This window comes from Ahaetulla prasina, chromosome 2 (genome assembly GCF_028640845.1).
Source record: "Ahaetulla prasina isolate Xishuangbanna chromosome 2, ASM2864084v1, whole genome shotgun sequence".
Lineage (NCBI taxonomy): Eukaryota > Metazoa > Chordata > Lepidosauria > Squamata > Colubridae > Ahaetulla > Ahaetulla prasina.
In genome coordinates, this window is record NC_080540.1 from 197,758,491 (window position 1) to 197,778,506 (window position 20,016).

Here is a 20,016-nt window from a genome sequence, read left to right on the forward strand (position 1 = left end):
CGCTTTTTTCACAGACATTGTTTCCCATGTTTAATACATTCCTTTGTTTTTGTAACTATTTCAGCATATGTTCTCCAAAATCACAACTCTATAAGTTATCAAGACACATGCACATTTTTAAAATAAGACTACATTTGTGTCAGATAATATCAAAACCTGTTTCAATGGCTTTGGCCCATTCAGGAGAAGCATAAAAATAAGTTGAATGCAGTGGAAATTGATTGTACAAGAAGTGTGTACGTCACAAAACAAGAAAAGGGTCACCAACGGCCATACGCTGAAGGAATGCAGAGAGACTACAAGGCAGAAAGAACACAAAACTAGCGATTGCAAAATAAATGTGTGGAGAGGGTTTGGACAAATGGAATTAATGAGTGAGGTATGAACTGCAAAACAATATAGGAAAGAAAAGTGAATGTGTCAACAGGAACAGAAAGACTGAATGACTGCAACTGGGTGAGACAGAACAAGCTGGAAGACTGAAAGTGGTCTCTGCAACATAGTGAAAATGGGTGTAAATAAGTTTAGGAACCTTTCTTCTTTTTATTCCTCGATGTCTTTAATTTCTTTTTTGCTTACTCTTTTTTAAAATTCATTTTTGGTTCCTGCTTATCCCAATGGGCACAGAATGGTGGATACACATGTACACAAATTCTGATATCTCTCACTCACCTCATGCATTTTTCCAGTACTTCCCTTACAAACCTAGGCCTGGCTCTCTCAAGATCCTCAGAAACACAATCTGACCTATAAAAAAGAGATGGTGCTCAGACAAACAGATTGTTAACATAAACAATATCTTTCATATTCATCAAGATAGTTCTTTAAATTTTTATAGCACCAATTTTGACACTAGGATACTAAGAAAAGGTGTATGACTGGAATTTCATTTATAATTCACAATAATTGCTTTTAAAAGGCATCTTCAACTATTTAAATGGGTCAGATTCTGCAAGATGTTTCACCATTTTTGGTGTCACTATTCTTTCTGTCTACCAGACTATTTCTTTTTCTGTTCATTCATCAGTTCCTTTAATCATTTATCCAGCTACAGATCTGACCATTGTATGTCAAGATTTAGACAGGACAAGCCTGGGTTAAGAAGCGAATTTCTAACATGTGCCTAAAATAGGAGACTCTGGAGGATGGACTGCAATACTGAAGGGCACCCATGAACAATTGTCAGATGGCACTCTACAGCCCTCAATACATGTAGCAGGACCTTCCTGATGATCTCAGTGACCAACCACGTAGAGACTTGCCTTGTTCTACAACAACAGAACAACAAATGGAGATCATAACCAAAGCCTGTCACAGAAGTTAACTGGAACCAGTGTAGCTTCAGCAAAGGAGTAGGATGTGCATGGTCAGATGCCCCACATAGCAATCTGTCAGCTGCGTTTAGATCAATGGCGGCAACCAGATCAGCTGCAAGAGTAGCCTCACATAGAGCACAATCAAAGGACTTTAAATATGAGATTCCCAGAGCATGAACATCTATAACTAGTTGAATGTGGTAGACCTCTGGGCTTTTCCAACCCCACACCTGAAAGCATAAGTATTGGCAGCTCAATCAGGGAGAAAGCTGGGAGGCAGTATTAGATACCAAGATGCCTTACCAACGCTTACTAAATAACATTGGTAAGGCAGACCACATAGTAGCTTCCTGAGATCAGAGAGGGATTTTTGTTTATTTTATTTTAACAAGATATTTAATAGGCAAACCAACAGCAAGGTTAAACTTCACAGTCCTCTGTTAATCATCTATTATTATATATCAGTCAGAGAAAGTCCACAATGGCTTGAAATCTATCATCTACCACCACCACCGTTGTCCTCTCTGGTTCATAAGGATCAAATGTCATTGACTGATTCTTAACGATAAAACTTTTGCTTAAAAATTTAATTTAACCAAGATCCTTCCCAACAATTGAGTCTCATTCACTAAAAATTTAAGTCACTATTATAAATATTTCCACAGCCTTTGTTGTTAAAAAAAAACCATTTTTCCAGTTGTATATAAATGAATCTGTTCTTCAGTCTCCATCTTATTGAGAAAGTCTGATTCATCCCTCATCAGTTCTGTCCATTTTAAGCCTTGAAAATGCATGTCTTCTCCAAAAAGGATAGTTTCAAGCCAAACTACTTCTCCTTCAAATCCACCAGCAATAAGTTGGATTTAATTGTAAATCAGGTTTAGCACCTGTTGCTTAGACTTGAGTATCTACCTTGGCCTGATTTAAAACCATTGTCATTTTATCAATCTTTTTATCTAAGTTTCCAACTTGTAAGTTGAAAACCATTTTTTCTGAAGGCTTTGTTTTTAAACAAAAACAAAATGTGTTGGGATTTTTTGGTTTGGTCCAGGACAGCCTGTAACTGAGCTTTCACAACAAAGCATAAACAATTTTTCTCAAGGATGGGGGAATTAGATATAGTATACCAAAATAACTGCAGAACAGCTGATACTATTCAGAGATAGTGTTTCCCATAATACAAACGAATGGGAGGAAAGGAAAGATTCCATCAAATTTTTTCCCCCAAAAATTAAGATCAGTGCAGTTAAAAATTAACAAGATGCAAAATCCCTGTAGCGAAAATCCAACTGTAAATATCAATCAAATCAGTACCCAGAACCCATTGGTTTCTATACGGAGAAAGTGAAAGTGCTTTTCGACAGCAAAATAAAGCAGGACACACACTAAAAACCACGAATTAATGAGACCTTAATGTGAATTGTGATGGCATATAGCACTGATTATCACAAGGGTGAAAATCAGAAGCTATGCCATCCAGGACAGCAAGCACAAGTGCTTTAAAGACTTACAGAGTGCTATAACATACTGTATTTTTCAGTGTATAAGACGCACTTCCTCCCCAACAAAAGTGGGTGAAAAAGTCTGTGCGTCTTATACAGCGAATGTTGCCAAAGCCCCGCCCATACACCAGTCCCCGCCCTTCGGCCTCTGCCTCCCAGCAATTTACCTCCTTGCAGCAAACACCTTGGTCAGCTTCAACACAGCCCAATTTAGCACAAGCAGCTGATTGGCGGTTGGACCGGCCTCCCAGAATACTGCCTATCAGCTGTTCTAGGCTGCAGGGATTACCATCACCTGTCACTGCCACCGCCTTTTGCTGCCTCCGTGCACCTCATTTTCAGCCTCCAAGTATCCTGTTTTTGGCCCATTCGAGGCAATGGGGATAGGTGGAGGCGGCAGCAGCGGCAGCAGCGGCAGCAGCACACTTTGCTGCCTGGAATGGGCCAAAAACGGGATGCGCAGAGGCCGAAAATGGGGTTCCCTGGTGCAGCGATAGGTGGCAGCAGCAATGGGCAGCGGCAATCCCTACTGGAACAGCTGATATATGGTATTTTGGGAGGCCAATCCAACCGCCAATCAGCTGCTTGTGCTAAATCAGGCTGTGCTGAAGATGACCATACTATTTGCTGTTCGTTGCAAAGAGGTAAATTGCTGGGAGGCAGAGGCAGATTTTTTCCCCCTTGTTTTCCTCCCCAAAAGCTAGGTGTGTCTTATAGTCTGAAAAATACGGTAAGCACTGCAGAATACTCCACTGAACAGTCCTAATACAAGTGCAGATAGCTAGACAGTCCTTGACTTACAATCATTTGTTTAGTGACCGTTCAAAGTTACAACAGCACTGAAAAAAGTCATTTATGCCCGTTTCTCACACTTATGACATAACCCAGCATTCCCGTGGTCACATGATCAAAATCTGGACATTTGGCAACCAGCTCATATTTATAACCGGTGTTGCAGTGTCCTGGGGTCACGTGAACCCCTTTTGCAACCTTTTGAAAAGCAAAGTCAATGGGGAAGCCAAATTCACTTAACCATTGTGTGACTAACTTAACAACTGCAGTGATTCACTTAACAACTGTGGCAAGGAAGGTTGTAAAATGAGGCAAAACTCAACTAAACAACTGTCTCACGTAGCAAGAGAAATGTTGGGCTCAAATGTTGGGCGGTTGTAATTCGAGGACTACCTGTTCAGAGGATCAAATACTTACCAATCTTCCCAGCTCCAACGGAACTCAAAATTACTAAGATGGTGGGAAAACCAATTAATGAACCTTGGTGGGGGGAAAAAAAAATCTGTAAATTTTTTTATATTTAAAACCTTTCATTTTGCACTGCTAGAATTGACGTTATATACAAATGGACAGAAACAAGACGATATAGCGGAGTTGTAAACTCTTTAAAAGTGGAGGACAGAAAATATGCAATTATTCTGTAGTAATTCAATCTTTTGAAGAGCCATTCCTAAGGTAACTGCATGCTTTGCAAAAGCTTTGACATACAGTAGATGCTGCAAAAGATTTGGGACCTAACAGTGGTGTGGCTGATTAAAGGATTGCTGAACTGAGACTCAGCATATTTTAAAGCAGGGGTCTCCAACCTTGGTCCCTTTAAGACTTGTGGACTTCAACTCCCAGAGTTCCTCAGCCAGCTTTGCTGGCTGAGGGACTCTGGGAGTTGAAATCCACAAGTCTTAAAGGGACCAAGATTGGAGACTCCTGCTTTAAAGTACCATTTTTGAAACATTTTTGAAGAATTCACAGCCTTACATCCAATACAGGGAATCCTCCACTTACGGCAGTTCATTTAGTGATTGTTCAAAATTACAATGGCATTGAAAAAAGTGACTTATGACCGTTTTTCAGAGTTACAACCTTTGCAGCATCCCCATGATCATGTGATCAAAATTCAGATTCTTGCCAACTGGTTCATATTTATGACCGTTGCAACATCCTGGGGTCATGTGACCTCCTTTTGCGACCTTCTAACAAGCAAAGTCAATGGGGAAACCAGATTAATTTAACAACCAAGTTACTAACTTATCAAGGCCGGAATAGCTCAGGCTGTTAGAGCCTGTTATTAGAACACAGTAGCCTGCAATTACTGCAGGTTCAAGCCCGGCCCAAGGTTGACTCAGCCTTCCATCCTTTATAAAGTAGGTAAAATGAGGACCCAGATTGTTGGGGGGGCAATAAGTTGACTTTGTAAAAATATACAAATAGAATGAGACTATTGCCTTATACACTGTAAGCCGCCCTGAGTCTTCGGAGAAGGGCGGGATATAAATGTAAACAAAACAAAAAAAAAATTGGAGTAATTCAACAGGGGCAAGAAATGTCGTAAAATGGGGAAAAACTCACTTAACAAATGTCTGATTTAACAACAGTAATTTTGGGCTCAGTTGTGGTCATAAATCGAGGACTACCTGTAATTGAGTAGCTCTCTCCTAGATTTTAATATGAAAATCATATTTTTTATTAACAATCTAACACTGCGGTCAGCATTCACTGGTTGATTATGAATGCAATATAAGAAAGATCCAGAAAGATCTAACGGAAGAAATCATTTATTCCTATACTAATTAAATGAGAGGCGTAAGCTAAACTATGAAGGCCTGTAAAAGCAGGACTATTTACAACTATCATAGATTCTGTTGTGTGGAAACATCTCAAGTCATTAGATGAAAATGTCTTTACTCACCGATCTATGCAGATAGTATTCATTGTATCTAAGCGCATGTACAGCATTTCTGTAGCTTGTGCAAGCTGTCATTTTTCAATTAAGGTTTAAATTGTTTATATCATCGTGTTTAATTGCAACATGGTTGAAAACAGACCATTCCTTTTGTTATCAAAAGGTATCAACTGCAACCAGAGATTTCTGGGGAAAAAGGATACAACTTGAGGTAAAGATCCGGGCTGAAGTTTACAGAGTTCAATAAAAAGCGTTGTGTACATGATTTCCATGTGAGGAGGAACAGGAAGCTGAAACAACTCAGCAAAGATCACCTGGGGAAAATGTGAAAGCAATATGATGAAGCACATTTGCAACAATAAAAGTGCACAGAGTATTTCATTGTCAGGAAATTCCAGTGTTAAAATGGCCAATCCCAATCCCACAATGGTGTACCAAAAATGGTTCAAATTCAAAATGGGTCATTTCAAGCTCCATTCTGAGGTGAAGAACTACAGTATTAGCAGAGAGGAAGATCCCTGGCTCTAAAAAAGAAAAGGTGACCTGATAAATACAGCGTTTACCTCAACAATGTGATAATTCAGAGGGATCTTGTGGTTTCCTGGATAGCTTGTTAACTGGACAGCACTACAGAAAAAGAAAGGCATGTGATTTACAATTAAAAGGCCAAGCGGGAAGTGCAAAAAAACCCACTTTTTGTGATATGTGCCAGGATTCGCTCCTTCAAAGAACCTCTTTCCAGCTGAGAGCAAGTCTTGGAAGTAGCTGCCCAAGGCTCTATCACCATGCAGTCTCTTTGGACAGATTGACATAGAAATTAATATATGTCCCTACCATGTCATTCTCTCTTTCCAAAACGATCTGATGATGCAGTGAAGATTTTCTTCGATCACAAATCTTTCAACAGAGTGGCTCCCAGGCATAATTGGACCCTGACAAAACAAGCAACAGAGATTAATTTATGGGTAGAGTCCAAAACTCCATCTTCATCTCCAAAAGGCATAATGGGATTACATCCCTGGCATCACAGCATTTCTCAAGAGTTTTAATACAGTGATTTGTAGGTATTTAACGTTTATAATACTTTTCAGCACAAAGTTCAGCTTCCCCAGAAATGTTTTCTTTTAGAAGCAGCTTTTTCTGCTCTGGAGGAAAAAAAAAAAGCCCCCAAAAGCAGTGGTGCACAGGGCAGATGGAGCTATTAGATAGACAAAGCAAATCCTGAACCACATTAATCCTGCTAAAAAATGTGAAGCAAATTCACAACTATTTTCAGGCCCAGGAACGAGCCAAACCAAAAGGTCAGAAGGCAAAGGGACATATGATGTGGATCCCACCAAAGACGAAAACATTTCATTTCCCAACAGACAACGCACTCCAAGGATGTTGCCCCAAAACACTGACTTACCTCAGGATCATCAGTGTAGTCAAACATCCGGAAGGTGACTCTCGGCATCGGGTAAACGGAATCCGCTGTGTGGGGTGGGGCTGTAAAAGGAGGCAGGTTGTGCTGCAGCGCTTCACAAAGCACGCTGTCAAACGCCAGGTATGGCCTCGGGATGTGCCTCTCTTGCCAGTGGTCCTTCTTCATTTTCTGAATCTGAGCCCAAAGGCAATCTAAATACTGGAAGGCAACCGACATCCATCAGACATTTTCATATTCGGAATTCAAGGACGTTCCCAAACCGACTGATTCCCGTGCTATGGGAAATCACCCTACCCAATTTTTTTTTTTTTTTTTTATAAAAAAGTTTTATTTTTACAATCATATCAAATAATTCATCCAATGTACAGTTATATACAATTAGTCGGGCCTGCCCAGTCACCACCCCCCTTTTTAACCTTCTTCCCTCTTCTACCTTCTTTTACTTTCCAAACCTTCCTCTCCTTCTCTTATCTACCTCCTCTCCTCCCTCCACCCTCCACTCCTTCTCCCTCTTCTACCCCTCTTCCTTCCTCTTCTCCTCTTTCCTACCTCCTACTCTCTCTTTTTTCCCTCCCCACCGTTCTAAAATGGTAACTGGTCAGACCCGACCCTACATTAATTATATTTATACATCTTCAATAATCCCTGTACATTAACCATCACTCCATCACTAACCTCAACCCCCCAATTCCCTTCCCCTTTACCCCCCACCCCCCACCCCGACTTCCCAGAACAAAATGCAGGGTATCAAAACTAACAATCATAATCTAAAATAATTCCTAAATTATAATCTCTAGTCTCTCCACGCTTATTCACACTCTCAATTCCCCTCTCCTTCAAAAATATATCTAATACAAATTATTTCCTAAATTTACTCATATGCTATTTGATATTTTTTTATCTGATACTTATTTTGAATATAATCAATCCACATTTTCCATTCTAAAATATATTTTTCTTGTGTATAGTCTTTCAAGTAAGCAGAGATTTTTGCCATTTCTGCCAGATTTGATACTTTAAGAGTCCATTCTTCAATTCTTCTTTCTTCCAATATTGAGCAATCAAAAGTCTTGCGGCTGTTATTAAGTTCAGAATCAATTTAGTCTCTATAGCTGTACAATCCATAATTATTCCTAGTAAAAAGAACTGCGGGGTAAACTTAATCTTCTTTTTCAAAATATTCTGCATGATCCACCATACTTTAATCCAAAATGCTTTAACTTTTTTGCAAGTCCACCATATATGATAATAAGTAGCATCTTCACAATCACATCTCCAGCATTTAGCCTGTACATTAGGATACATACATGACAATTTTTGGGGTCTAAATGCCATCTATAAAACATCTTATAAAAATTTTCTCTCATATTTTGCGCTTGTGTAAATTTAACATTCCTCACCCAAATTCTTTCCCAAGTTTCCAACATTATTGGTTGCTGAAAATTTTGTGCCCACTTAATCATACAATCCTTAACCAAATCAGTCTCTGAATCTATTTCTACTAATACATTATACAACCTCTTAATATGCTGTTGACCTTGATCTCTCATTTGTTTTAACAAATTATCCTCAATTTGCTTAACACCTATTTTTTGATCTAATTTCCATCTAGCTTGTAGTTGTCCATATTGGAACCATGTATAATTTTTCCCTTCTTCCCCCATCTTTTCTCTAGATTTTAATTGTAACTCCCCCTTTTCCATACAAAGAAGTTCTTTATAAGTAACTACCTCCATCTTTTGATATATATTTATATTTTCTATCATGTGTCTCGGGTTTGCCCATATTGGAATCTTTCCATCTAATTTGTATTGATATTTCCTCCAAACCCTCAATAATGCATTTCTAATTATATTATTTTTAAATATTTTATCAACTTTCTTATCATATAATAAATAGGCATGCCACCCATATAACAAACCATAACCTTCTATATTCAGAACTCTTTCCTCAGTTAAATTAATCCAATCAGTAATTAATGATAAAACAACTGCTTCATAATACAATTTTAAATTAGGCATTTTAAGACCCCCTTTCCTTATATCCTGCATTACTTTTAATTTTATTCTTGGTTTTTGCCCATCCATACAAATTTACTAATCCTTTTGCCATTCCTGTAATTTAATATCATTCTTAAACACCGGTATCATTTGAAACAAAACAAAAACCTGGGCAAAACATTCATTTTATAGCCGCTATTCTTCCCAGCAAAGATAGTTGTAACTTCTTCCAACTCTCCATTTCTTTCCATACCTTCTGCCACAATACCTCATAATTATTTTTGTATAATTTAACATTTGAAGCTGTAATATATATTCCTAAATATTTAACCTTTTAACGATTTCAAAACCTGAAGTTCTTTCTAACTCTTCTTTTGTTGTATATTCATATTTTTAGTTATCATCTTTGTCTTTTGCTGATTCACCTTAAATCCAGATACTTTACCATACTGACCAATTATATCTTTTAAACCAGTTACTGAGTATATTGGTTGAGATACAGTAACAACCAGGTCATCTGCAAAAGCTCTTAATCTATAATCTTGATGTTTAACTCTAATTCCCTTTATTCGATTGGAACCACGTATATTCAGAACTCTTTCCTCAGTTAAATTAATCCAATCAGTAATTAATGATAAAACAACTGCTTCATAATACAATTTTAAATTAGGCATTTTAAGACCCCCCCTTTCCCTTATATCCTGCATTACTTTTAATTTTATTCTTGGTTTTTTGCCCATCCATACAAATTTACTAATCCCCTTTTGCCATTCCTGTAATTTAATATCATTCTTAAGCACCGGTATCATTTGAAACAAAAACAAAAACCTGGGCAAAACATTCATTTTTACAGCCGCTATTCTTCCCAGCAAAGATAGTTGTAACTTCTTCCAACTCTCCATTTCTTTCCATACCTTCTGCCACAATACCTCATAATTATTTTTGTATAATTTAACATTTGAAGCTGTAATATATATTCCTAAATATTTAACCTTTTTAACGATTTCAAAACCTGAAGTTCTTTCTAACTCTTTTTTTTGTTGTATATTCATATTTTTAGTTATCATCTTTGTCTTTTGCTGATTCACCTTAAATCCAGATACTTTACCATACTGACCAATTATATCTTTTAAACCAGTTACTGAGTATATTGGTTGAGATACAGTAACAACCAGGTCATCTGCAAAAGCTCTTAATCTATAATCTTGATGTTTAACTCTAATTCCCTTTATTCGATTGGAACCACGTATGTTATTCAGAAGAATTTCTAAAGTTAAAATAAAAAGTGCTGCAGCGCTTCACAAAGCACGCTGTCAAACGCCAGGTATGGCCTCGGGATGTGCCTCTCTTGCCAGTGGTCCTTCTTCATTTTCTGAATCTGAGCCCAAAGGCAATCTAAATACTGGAAGGCAACCGACATCCATCAGACATTTTCATATTCGGAATTCAAGGACGTTCCCAAACCGACTGATTCCCGTGCTATGGGAAATCACCCTACCCAATTTTCTTAAGAATCATTTCAGGGTCATTGAAATTGGGAAGCCATTGGGAAGACTTTCTCATTAGAACAGCATCAACTTCATGCAGCCAAAACTGGCATTACGCATTTGTCCCAACGTTTCTTCAGATGGACGTGAGAACAGGAATTCAAAGCCCCTAATCATACTCACCTCTTCTTGGGGATGTGGTTTATCAACGGACCAAACTTGTAGCATGGGCACATGAGTCTTCTGACGTCGTCTGCCAGAAAAGAACACAATCATTCTAAGGATTACTGAAAATTGGTTTGCACTTCAAATCAGAAAGACTCTGAAAGAAACAGCAGTTTATTCAAACCAGATGGTACATCTCAGTTGGCAGGAGGCATTGGGAAAAATAAACACTGGGCTGTAAAAGTATGTGCTTTCAATCACCTGAGTCTTAACTACTATAGGTTTTGAGGACAGTTGGCTCAGCTACCATGTAGAAAGATGCTTCTAGAATCATACAGCCAAAGACTCTCATCTGCCCTGTGATCATTTCAGATCCCTTTTTAAGCAGCAAACTTGCCTACTGCTTTCCAGGAATTCACAGTCATTTATTCTAATCCTGACTTCAGAGTCAATGGAAAACAATTATGAGCATGTGCCTTTCAGCCAAATTTTGGGACTATCATTTTTCTTCTGCAGCATCTCTCTCCATACTAAGAATTGTTAAGTCTTTCAATGCTGTAAAGTCAGGTGATTATGATTGAAAAAAAGGAACAAAATTAACTTGATTTAAGCCTTAAAGTCTGAAGTTATTTATTACCTCTACATTTAACAGTCAATGAGTCGCTTCTCTGCAAATTTATGAAGTCTACAAATTCTGCGTTCATGTGCTATTACATATAATGACGCAAAGTAATGTTTTCTCTCATTTTCTTACTTCAGATAGTTTTCAACAGTAGACAAAATGTGCTCCATTTCAGTATCCTTTTTCTCATAGAGCTCCTTCCCCACCCAAGGTAAAGATGACAGAAATGCATACACGTACCAGTCACATCGAACCTATTAAATCAAAATATGAACAATAGCATTCAGAAAATACTTTTGGTTCTTGCCATAAAAGCTAAATCAGGTAAAATACTTGAGTCGCACAGGAAGGACTGTTTATGATTCCACAACTCTTAACTCTACGTTATGATGCTTCAGGTGTAAACCTTCAAGGGCCCAGCCAGTTTCATATGTGCACATGAATGGTTGATTTTGATACTTCGAAAACAAAGGTGTGCAGGAGAGTAGGTACTAAATCTGCACAAACCAATGAAAAAATATATGACAAAAAAAGCCAAAATGTTACTTATATTATGCTGATGCTCTTATTATTTACATTTCCCCCCCAAGAGGCTATTTCACATGCTTCTTTTCTTTGTATTTAAGATGTTACACTTACTCTCTGGTGTAAATGAAATCAGCCAGGGCATGGCAAACTTCTGTAAGTCATCAACAGCAATTGGCATGAGTAAAAGGTTTTCTACAAATCTAGGTTTTAGAAATGTTTAAGGAGCTAAGTTGTGGATCTTTTGGACTGCAAACTTGCAACCTGAGTTAGGATACAATGGTAAGGCCCCCATTTGCCCTTATCATTATTTAGATACCAGTTTGTTTTGTTGTACTTACGTTCTGTCTGAAGGCCACAAGAGACAATGGCAAAAGCACCAGAGGGCACGTAGCCAAATCTTATAGCTAACTGTTTAGGCTTTTGGTATAATACTGAAGAGAGGCTTAGCACATTTACAAACACAACACACACACAAAAAATAAAACGATCACAGAAACACATTTTTCAGCAATTTATTTCTCTGTCTGTGAAGCAAATGTATTGTTGTTTACCTGAGGTACATCCTCCTCCTGTGTCACACTAGCGAAATTCTCAAACATGGCTACCATTGAGGGTGCAGCTATTACGTGACAATTCACAAGATCAGAAAGAAAGCGCACCTGCAGAAAGACAGCATTCAGCCATTTCAACGTCATGTGCTTCCCCAAAGCATGGATCAGCAAGAGATCTCATAAGGTCAGGCAAGGTCCCTGCAGAAGCCTAGGATGTATCTGCTTCAGCATTTTTTACAGGGGTAACGGGAATCCCAAGACCAATATCCAACTGAATAGATGCTGAAACCTGGTTTATTAGAAGCTGTGGTGGTGCAGCAGTTAAAATGCCGGACTGCAGGCAAACTCTGCCATCAGCCTAGAGTTCGATCCTGATGGGGCTCAAGGTTGACCACCTTCCAGCCTTCCGTGGTCAATAAAATAAGGACCCAGATTGTTGGGGGCAATATGCAAATAATGCTTACTTTGTAAATTGCTCAGAGTGCTGTAAAATGCTATGGGGCAATATATAAACCTAAATGCTATTGCTATCAAATCTAGATCACAAAACCTGGCACACCACTCATACTGCAGAGCAGCTATGACAAAGTCAGAAGAAATAAGCCAGTGAAAAGGTTTAGATGGGTGTATCAAATGATCACACGAAATTACATTTTTTATCTTCACAATCTGTGAGGTAAACTGTGAGCTCTTCAAATACACTGAAAACCAAACTAAATAAAATTTCTAAAGTATGAAAACAACTTACTAAATAAACAGCTTCATTGTACAGGTTGACTTTCAAACATTCTTTCAGCTGACGTATCATCGCTTCTACAAATTCGCCACCAAAATTGTAGTTCCTGGCATTCAGCAAGCCAACAAGAGTTGTGTAAAGGGTCATCTTTTGTGGTAGCAGACATGCACTGTTTTTTTTTTCATAAAGGAGAGAAAAAACAGCATCAATTATTAACTCAAATCACAAGTGCCATCTCATTACCCCATGTGTGATTTTCAAATTACCTAGAATGCCTAAATTTTGAAAAGCAGTGTCTTCTTTGACAAGTCTACTATATATTGGAAAAAAGATAACATGAGAGTCAATTAAGTCTTCATTTAACTGTTTAGGTACTGCAAATCCCAGTGGGAAATTACACAGAAATGTATATGAAACATTCTACTGTGTACGTAACAATATATCTTCCAATGTTTTGATCACAGCATTTACATTGCTTCAGATTCAGGTGTCAGTATGTTCTTTGCAAAGTTGAAAGGAGAAGATCTGATGAGCAACAGCTCAGGCAAAAATGTAATTCTTTCTTTGAGCTCTTATGAAAATTCCAGAGGAAGCTAACACTTGCGAATAAGCGTCTCAACGCACAGCTACAGAAAACAGGTTAAATTAAGAGGGCGCCACTGCAGTTACCAAGCCTGAACAAGCAGCAAGAGAGACCTATTTTGACACTGTCCTCCTCTCTACTCTCCTAATTAGTTACCTTGCTAATTATCCCATATTGTCTCCAAGTTTCAAACATTCTTTAAATGGGAAAATATGTAGCCATACAATATATCCAACAAAGAGCTTTGAAAAGAAACCTTTTTCAAAAGTAATTACTTAAAAGCCTTTAGTGTAGCTAATGTAGGAGATGACCAGGCTGAGCCTGAGGGAGGGGTCAAATGCATCATCAGTCTCGAGGACCTTCTCGCCCATAAGAGATCTATCTCCAGCCCATCTTGAGTTCTCATCTACCACCTATTGGCTTTGACCATTAGTGTTTCAGATTCTCTTGGGTAGCTTTAGTATTTAATAAACCTATATTCTGTTGAACTGCCTGGACTCTTGATTTCCTGCGCTTGACAGTTAATGCATCATCACCTAGATCCATAAATCTTTTGCATACATACACTGTACAAAGGAGTCTCAGTATTTTGCTTTTGAAGTTTGGCAGATGTGCCTCCAACACCTTAGTCACATAATCTACGTTACTTTCCAAAGGAGAAGAACTCTGAGGGGATAAGATATTAGAAAGTCATTATCTTATTGTTATATATATATATATATATATGTTACAAAGACACTTCTAATTAAAATGTCCTTTCAGTATGTCAGCTATAATAGCTCCAAAAGCTATCAATTAAAGGATACTCTACTGCTATTCTCTTTCGCTCCTTACCTAATTTCTTTATTGAAACACACACATAGAAAAAAATTGGGAAATGTAAGAAAGTTAAAAATAAATGTCTCTTCTTGATGATCCTATAACACTGTTCAATAACAGCCTCATCTGCAAACTGGTTTTATTTCTTCAATGACACAAACCATCATAATAATTCAGTCTTTACATAGATAAAGGAGGACTAAGTAGCGTTTCAGATAGGGTCAGCAGTGACAGGATTGCAAGTAAACAAGGCCACTGAGTAATAAAAATCCATAATCCTGATCTCTTGAGAGTTTTCTATCAAATCAATGAGGACAACTTGATCAGATCAGCAGTCATAGAACATTTCTTACTATTAAGTAAGTGGAATGGTATGCATGGAAAGCTGGTTAGCACAATATTATTACAAACTGTAAACGTAGTGTAATACTTTATTGCAGGTTCCATTTGTAATTGACTATATAAATTGTTAAGGTCCCATTATAGAATGACGGTGCAAACATTCCACTTAACTGCTAAGGAATATTTGTTTACGATCCTTGAAATTATTAAGGCAGATTCTCTGATGGATAGTATGTAAAGGAGAAAACTCTTTTTTAAAAAATACCAAAAATGACACAGTCACCTTATCCCATTTCTAAATATATATATATTTGTGATACCTCGTTTGTATTTGAGTGTTTATCTTATTTTCAGACAGGGAAACCTCAAAGATCTCAAAATGAAGCTGCTAGTCGTTTTACCTTGTCTCCCAATGTGCTAATTAAGTCTTCCAACATCTCTGCAACGTCAACTGTTTCAGATGTTCTTCTTCTCTTGTGCTCTTGTTCTATTTTAGCGAGACAAAACATCATGTGCCAAAATGAAAATCCCAATATGGTTGGAGATATTGTGAAATTGTAATAGTAAATATCAAAAATGTGACATCTATATGTACATTTTCAGAACTCATTCCAGGAAAATACCATAAGATACTGCACTGACATTTTTTGATCCTGATGTTAGAAAAAATATCTATCTACTCATAACAAAATTCCCCATCACATTCTGTTGATTTCGAACATGGCTAAAATATGTTGATTCTAACCATCCTTCCCTTCCATCTTTTTGAAGTCAAGGGGGGCCCTTCTTTTTTTTTTTTTAAACTGACCTTAGAGGCTAAACCACAATCCCCTCAACTGAAGAGATTAGAAAGGTTAAAAAAATAAAAGCACAAGGCATATTATTATTTTGGCTGAATCCAGTGGCAGAAAGAAAAAAGATGCCCATCATGATCTTTGCTTTTATTCCCACATTTCTGAAATGGGAGCTCAGTTCCTGGACTGGGCCAAAGCGGAGCAAAATTTTACAAAGGAATATACCAAAGACAAAACTAACACATTTTATGTCCAACTTATAACCTAATGTTGTTATCTGAGTAGAATCAAGTGGCAAAAATTTAAAAGATGTCTGTATGATCTTTCATCTCTTTACACTGGTCTGGTGTTCACTGACCAAGAATTCACAGATAATCAATAGACCAATATCTCTGTTTCACTTTTCCTAATATAAAAAGAAAACAACACCTTTATATAAAGATTTATAAGTATTTGTATATTTTTTTCTTCTTGGTTACATAGAATCAATAGAGGAAAAGACTTGTCTGCTCAAGGGCTATAATGTAACATACTGTACCTTTCATAGAGCAATAAAGACAGTGAGTTCAACTCTCGCCTTGGCCATGAAAGCCAGCTGAGTGACTTTGGGCCAGTCACTCTCTATTAGCCCAATTCATCCCTCAAAGTTGTTGTTGTGAGGAAAAAGAGGAGGAAGGTGTGTGGGATATGTTTGCGCTGCAAGTATACAGAGGCCCACCTGAATCTCAACCATTAAATGGGGAATGATAAACCAACTCTTTTTCTCAGCTTCGGGTTGGTTTTTTTTTGAAAAATCAGCTGTGCTAGCACATCAACAGAGAACTGAACAAAACAAAAAGCTGAGGTCCACCATTACAGAATGGTTTCATTCTTTTTCTAGTCCTGCAATTTGTTTCTATATCAGGTTGTGTGTGTGTGTGGAGGGGCAGATGCTAACCACAGGTTGATCACTGCCTACATTTACCTGAGAACAAAATTTAAATTCAGATATACTCCTACAATGTCCCTCATAAGTGGAAGTTTTCCCTCTTCCCAACCAAGGCCAGAAAAACCAAGTGTAGAGAAGGAAATGTGAAATCACAGTTCAAATACTGGGAAGAGCCCAATGTATGAAACATAACCTCTAAATGCCCAAATATATATGCTCAAAGTTATTCCTTTCTTCAATTCTCAAACCTAGAAAGAGTGTCTCTGTGTTCAGAGTTTTTAAAATAGGCAAAATTAAACTGTGGACAGTTACACCTGCGATGCTAACAATGTACATCATCTACCAAAAGGCGAAGCATCTTTCAGAATAGCGGGTTCCTTCTTTCCATTCATCTAAACAGATCCAAACTGATGGTGAAGAAAAGTACAAAATTCCTGCGTGTGAACAAAATCTGGGAATTTATAATAGGATCGTATTTTTAAAAATGTCAATTTTAAACATTGTTACAGGTTGGAAAACCTGTCAAACTCTATAGCTACAAGGCACAGCTCAACTTTCAGCAGAAGACAAAAGATCTGGAACATGGGGATGTTATTAACACTATCATTAAGTGCTGTACTTTAGAATTCTTGACGAACGTATCTTTTCTTTTATGTACACCGAGAGCGTATGCACCAAGACAAATTCTTTGTGTGTCCAATCACACTTGGCCAATAAAAAAATTCTATTCTATTCTACTCTATTCTATTCTAATGTGTGTTTGTATGGAAATGGCCATAGTTACTTTATTAGGCTTAATGTACAGATGCCACCTGCAAATACATTTAGTCAAGTTTTGTCTAGTCCACCTGAAACTAATGTTTTCAGACTATTCTCCCGATCACCCGGGAGAGAAATCGGGATCCTGATTAAAAACTGCCTTTCCAAAGAGCTCCGGCATCTCTAACGAGGAGGCGCAAGGGTGCGGATGCTGGTGCTGCTGGCGGTGAAGGCGGCCTGGCGGCGATCTCACCCTCCGCTTCCCTCCCGCTCTCACCGTCATTCTCGTCCCGGTGCCGCCTGCGCGACATGGCTCGATTCTCTCGGCGGACCGGCCGAAGGGCTCTCTCGGGGCGGGAAAGGGGCAGCCGGCGCCACGGCCAGATGACAGCAGCCACCGATGCTCGGAAGGGCGCTCGCCGGAAGCCGCCTGCTCAGACACAGCGAGAGGCGAGCGAACGAGCGGCAAAAGGCGCGTGTCTGCTCCTCTCGGCTCTTCGTTACCTTCCGGCCCGGCGGCTGGTCCTTCCGGTGGGCTCTGGTCGGGGTGGTGGTGGTGGTGGGAAAGACCAGAAGGGAGCTCTAGGAGTGGGACAGGATGCGAATGGAGCTGTTCCGGGGCAGGTCAAGGCTAAGGGACGGTCTATCAGGCGGGAGGTTTCGTGCATCTTTGTTGTTGTGCTTCTTTGGGCGCGGGGAGGTGCGGCAGTGCAAGGTGGGGAGAAAGCAAAACTCCGGTGATGCGGTTTTAAAAAGAAAGAACAAAGGGATAAACTATACCTATTAATGTCAACCGCTTTAATCTAGATTGCAGAAAATATGACTTCTGTAACAGAATCATCAGTGCTTGGAATACTTTACCTGACTCTGTGGTCTCTTCCCATAATCCTAAAAGCTTTATCCAAAAACTTTCTACTATTGACCTCACCCCATTCCTAAGAGGACCATAAGGAGCGTGCCTAAGCGCACAAACGTGCCTACCGTTCCTGTCATATTGTTTTTTCTTTTCTTCTTCCTATATATATGCTTATACCTCCTTATATTTACTCATATATGTGTTTATTTACTATATAATCTTTTTGTATGATACCTACATATATTGTTGTGACAAAATAAAATAAATAAATAAAAATAAATATACAAATGGGAACAAAACCCAGCGTCAATCCCCGATGCATCGCTCTGAGATTCCTTATTATGGGGAGATACCTGTTATGAGGGGCGGGGGGGGGGGGGAATAACTAAATCATGTAAGGTTATTTGGTTAATTTTTTCCCATGTACATTTTTTCCCATGTACATTGGACAGTGAATTCTGATTTGGAAGAAGCGTGAAATATAAACGTTGAAATACCTTCTTTGTAATTTAAAATACATAAACGATGTGGAGATGATTGAGATACTGGATTATGCATTGCTGAACAGTGGCAAGGTTAGAATATTTCAGTGATAGGTGGAGCTCATCTCATTCTCTGTGAATTTTTTCTTTTTCTTTTTTGCAGCATCCAGAAGTAAAATACTACATTAAAATCAGTTAGAAAAGAATGATTTTATCAAGGATTTATTGAATAATAAATATATTTAACTGTATAATACACAATCCTATCTATCATTGCATACATACTTGAAAGCTTTTCATATGTATCTGCAGTTGCTTGTAGGTTACAAAAACACCTTCCAATTTTCAAGTCATCCACATATATATTATAGGATATAATGTTGCTTCAATAGAGCCACAAACCTGTTGTCAGCTTTGGAAGCCATATTAACCTCGGAAGCTTCCACGCTGCCACCTTCTTGCGCTTGGGAAAGTAGGAGGGGGGATATGATAGAGGGTTTTGTTAGACATAATAGCATTCTTTTCGGTCATGGTACTCCTGCATCTGGAGGAGTGGTTCCCAGATGTGCCAGTATTCCTTTTCCAATAAATGAAGATTTAAGAGATGAAGCTTGTCTCAGAGTTTTTAATTGGAGTTGGGTTGTTCTGGAATGCTGACACCTTTAAGCTCCAAAATTTCAAAGGAATCTGATTAGGTGAAACAGGGCCATTAGGACTATCTCCTGATTTAGTAAGAGTGGAAAAGTAAGTATACTTTGCTGCCCTTATCAAAACAAGGTACATCCTAATGAAGGTGATCCATAATCAGAATGTGGATGAGGTGCGCTTTATTATAGGTCGACTTAGCATTAAGCAGCAGCAACTGAATCCAGAATCATCAAATCTCCAGAAACCAGGTCCCGGTATAAAGCGGTATACAGTTTAAATGATTATGGTGCTAGAAGTCTTTCTGCCCAATTATTCTTGAGGTTCAAGTCTTTGGCAGGGAATATTTGTATTACATTATCTGGTTTGGTGATGAAACATTTGCAAATGTTTCCCTCCTTATCAACCCAAAATACATCCTAACAAAAGCTCTTATGTCAATCAAAATGCTTGATTGACTTCATTCTTTGTCTTCCCCAAGCAGCATTCTAGACATCTCATGTCTATTCATTTTTTAGAGCTACTCAGTAAACCTCTATAAGATCTGCCTGCACAGAAAGTCTGAAGGGGTGCAGTTTGGTCCAGCATCCCTATTGCCTCATTAAAAGCAGCAATGAAAGCATCTGCTAAATTATATGAAACTACACTGGTTCCATGATGCACCTTGGGTTGGCTGATCTAATTGGCCCTGCCTCCCTGTGAGAGGTTGCTGTGGAGAACTTTAGGGCCAAAAGGAGTAACCTGTCCATGGCAAAAGACTATTAACGTCCCACAAATCCAGAC

At 38.4% G+C, this 20,016-nt stretch overlaps 1 protein-coding gene across 1 annotated transcript in view; it reads right to left on the bottom strand.

The window, feature by feature from the left end:
• LOC131191182 (nuclear cap-binding protein subunit 1-like) overlaps positions 1-17,837 on the bottom strand; it is a 30,862-nt gene extending 13,025 nt beyond the window's left edge. The window contains exons 1-14 of the mRNA XM_058169047.1: positions 17,528-17,837; positions 15,171-15,256; positions 14,174-14,274; positions 13,038-13,194; positions 12,290-12,397; positions 11,343-11,464; positions 10,607-10,676; positions 6,919-7,134; positions 6,345-6,442; positions 6,074-6,137; positions 5,714-5,824; positions 5,517-5,581; positions 4,028-4,090; positions 673-747 (exon numbers count right to left, since the gene is read on the bottom strand). Of these exons, the coding sequence (XP_058025030.1) occupies positions 673-747; positions 4,028-4,090; positions 5,517-5,581; positions 5,714-5,824; positions 6,074-6,137; positions 6,345-6,442; positions 6,919-7,134; positions 10,607-10,676; positions 11,343-11,464; positions 12,290-12,397; positions 13,038-13,194; positions 14,174-14,274; positions 15,171-15,256; positions 17,528-17,561 (1,370 nt within the window). The 5' untranslated portion in view covers positions 17,562-17,837. The remainder of the gene's footprint in view (positions 1-672; positions 748-4,027; positions 4,091-5,516; positions 5,582-5,713; positions 5,825-6,073; positions 6,138-6,344; positions 6,443-6,918; positions 7,135-10,606; positions 10,677-11,342; positions 11,465-12,289; positions 12,398-13,037; positions 13,195-14,173; positions 14,275-15,170; positions 15,257-17,527) is intronic.
• Between the last annotated feature and the right edge of the window lie 2,179 nt (positions 17,838-20,016).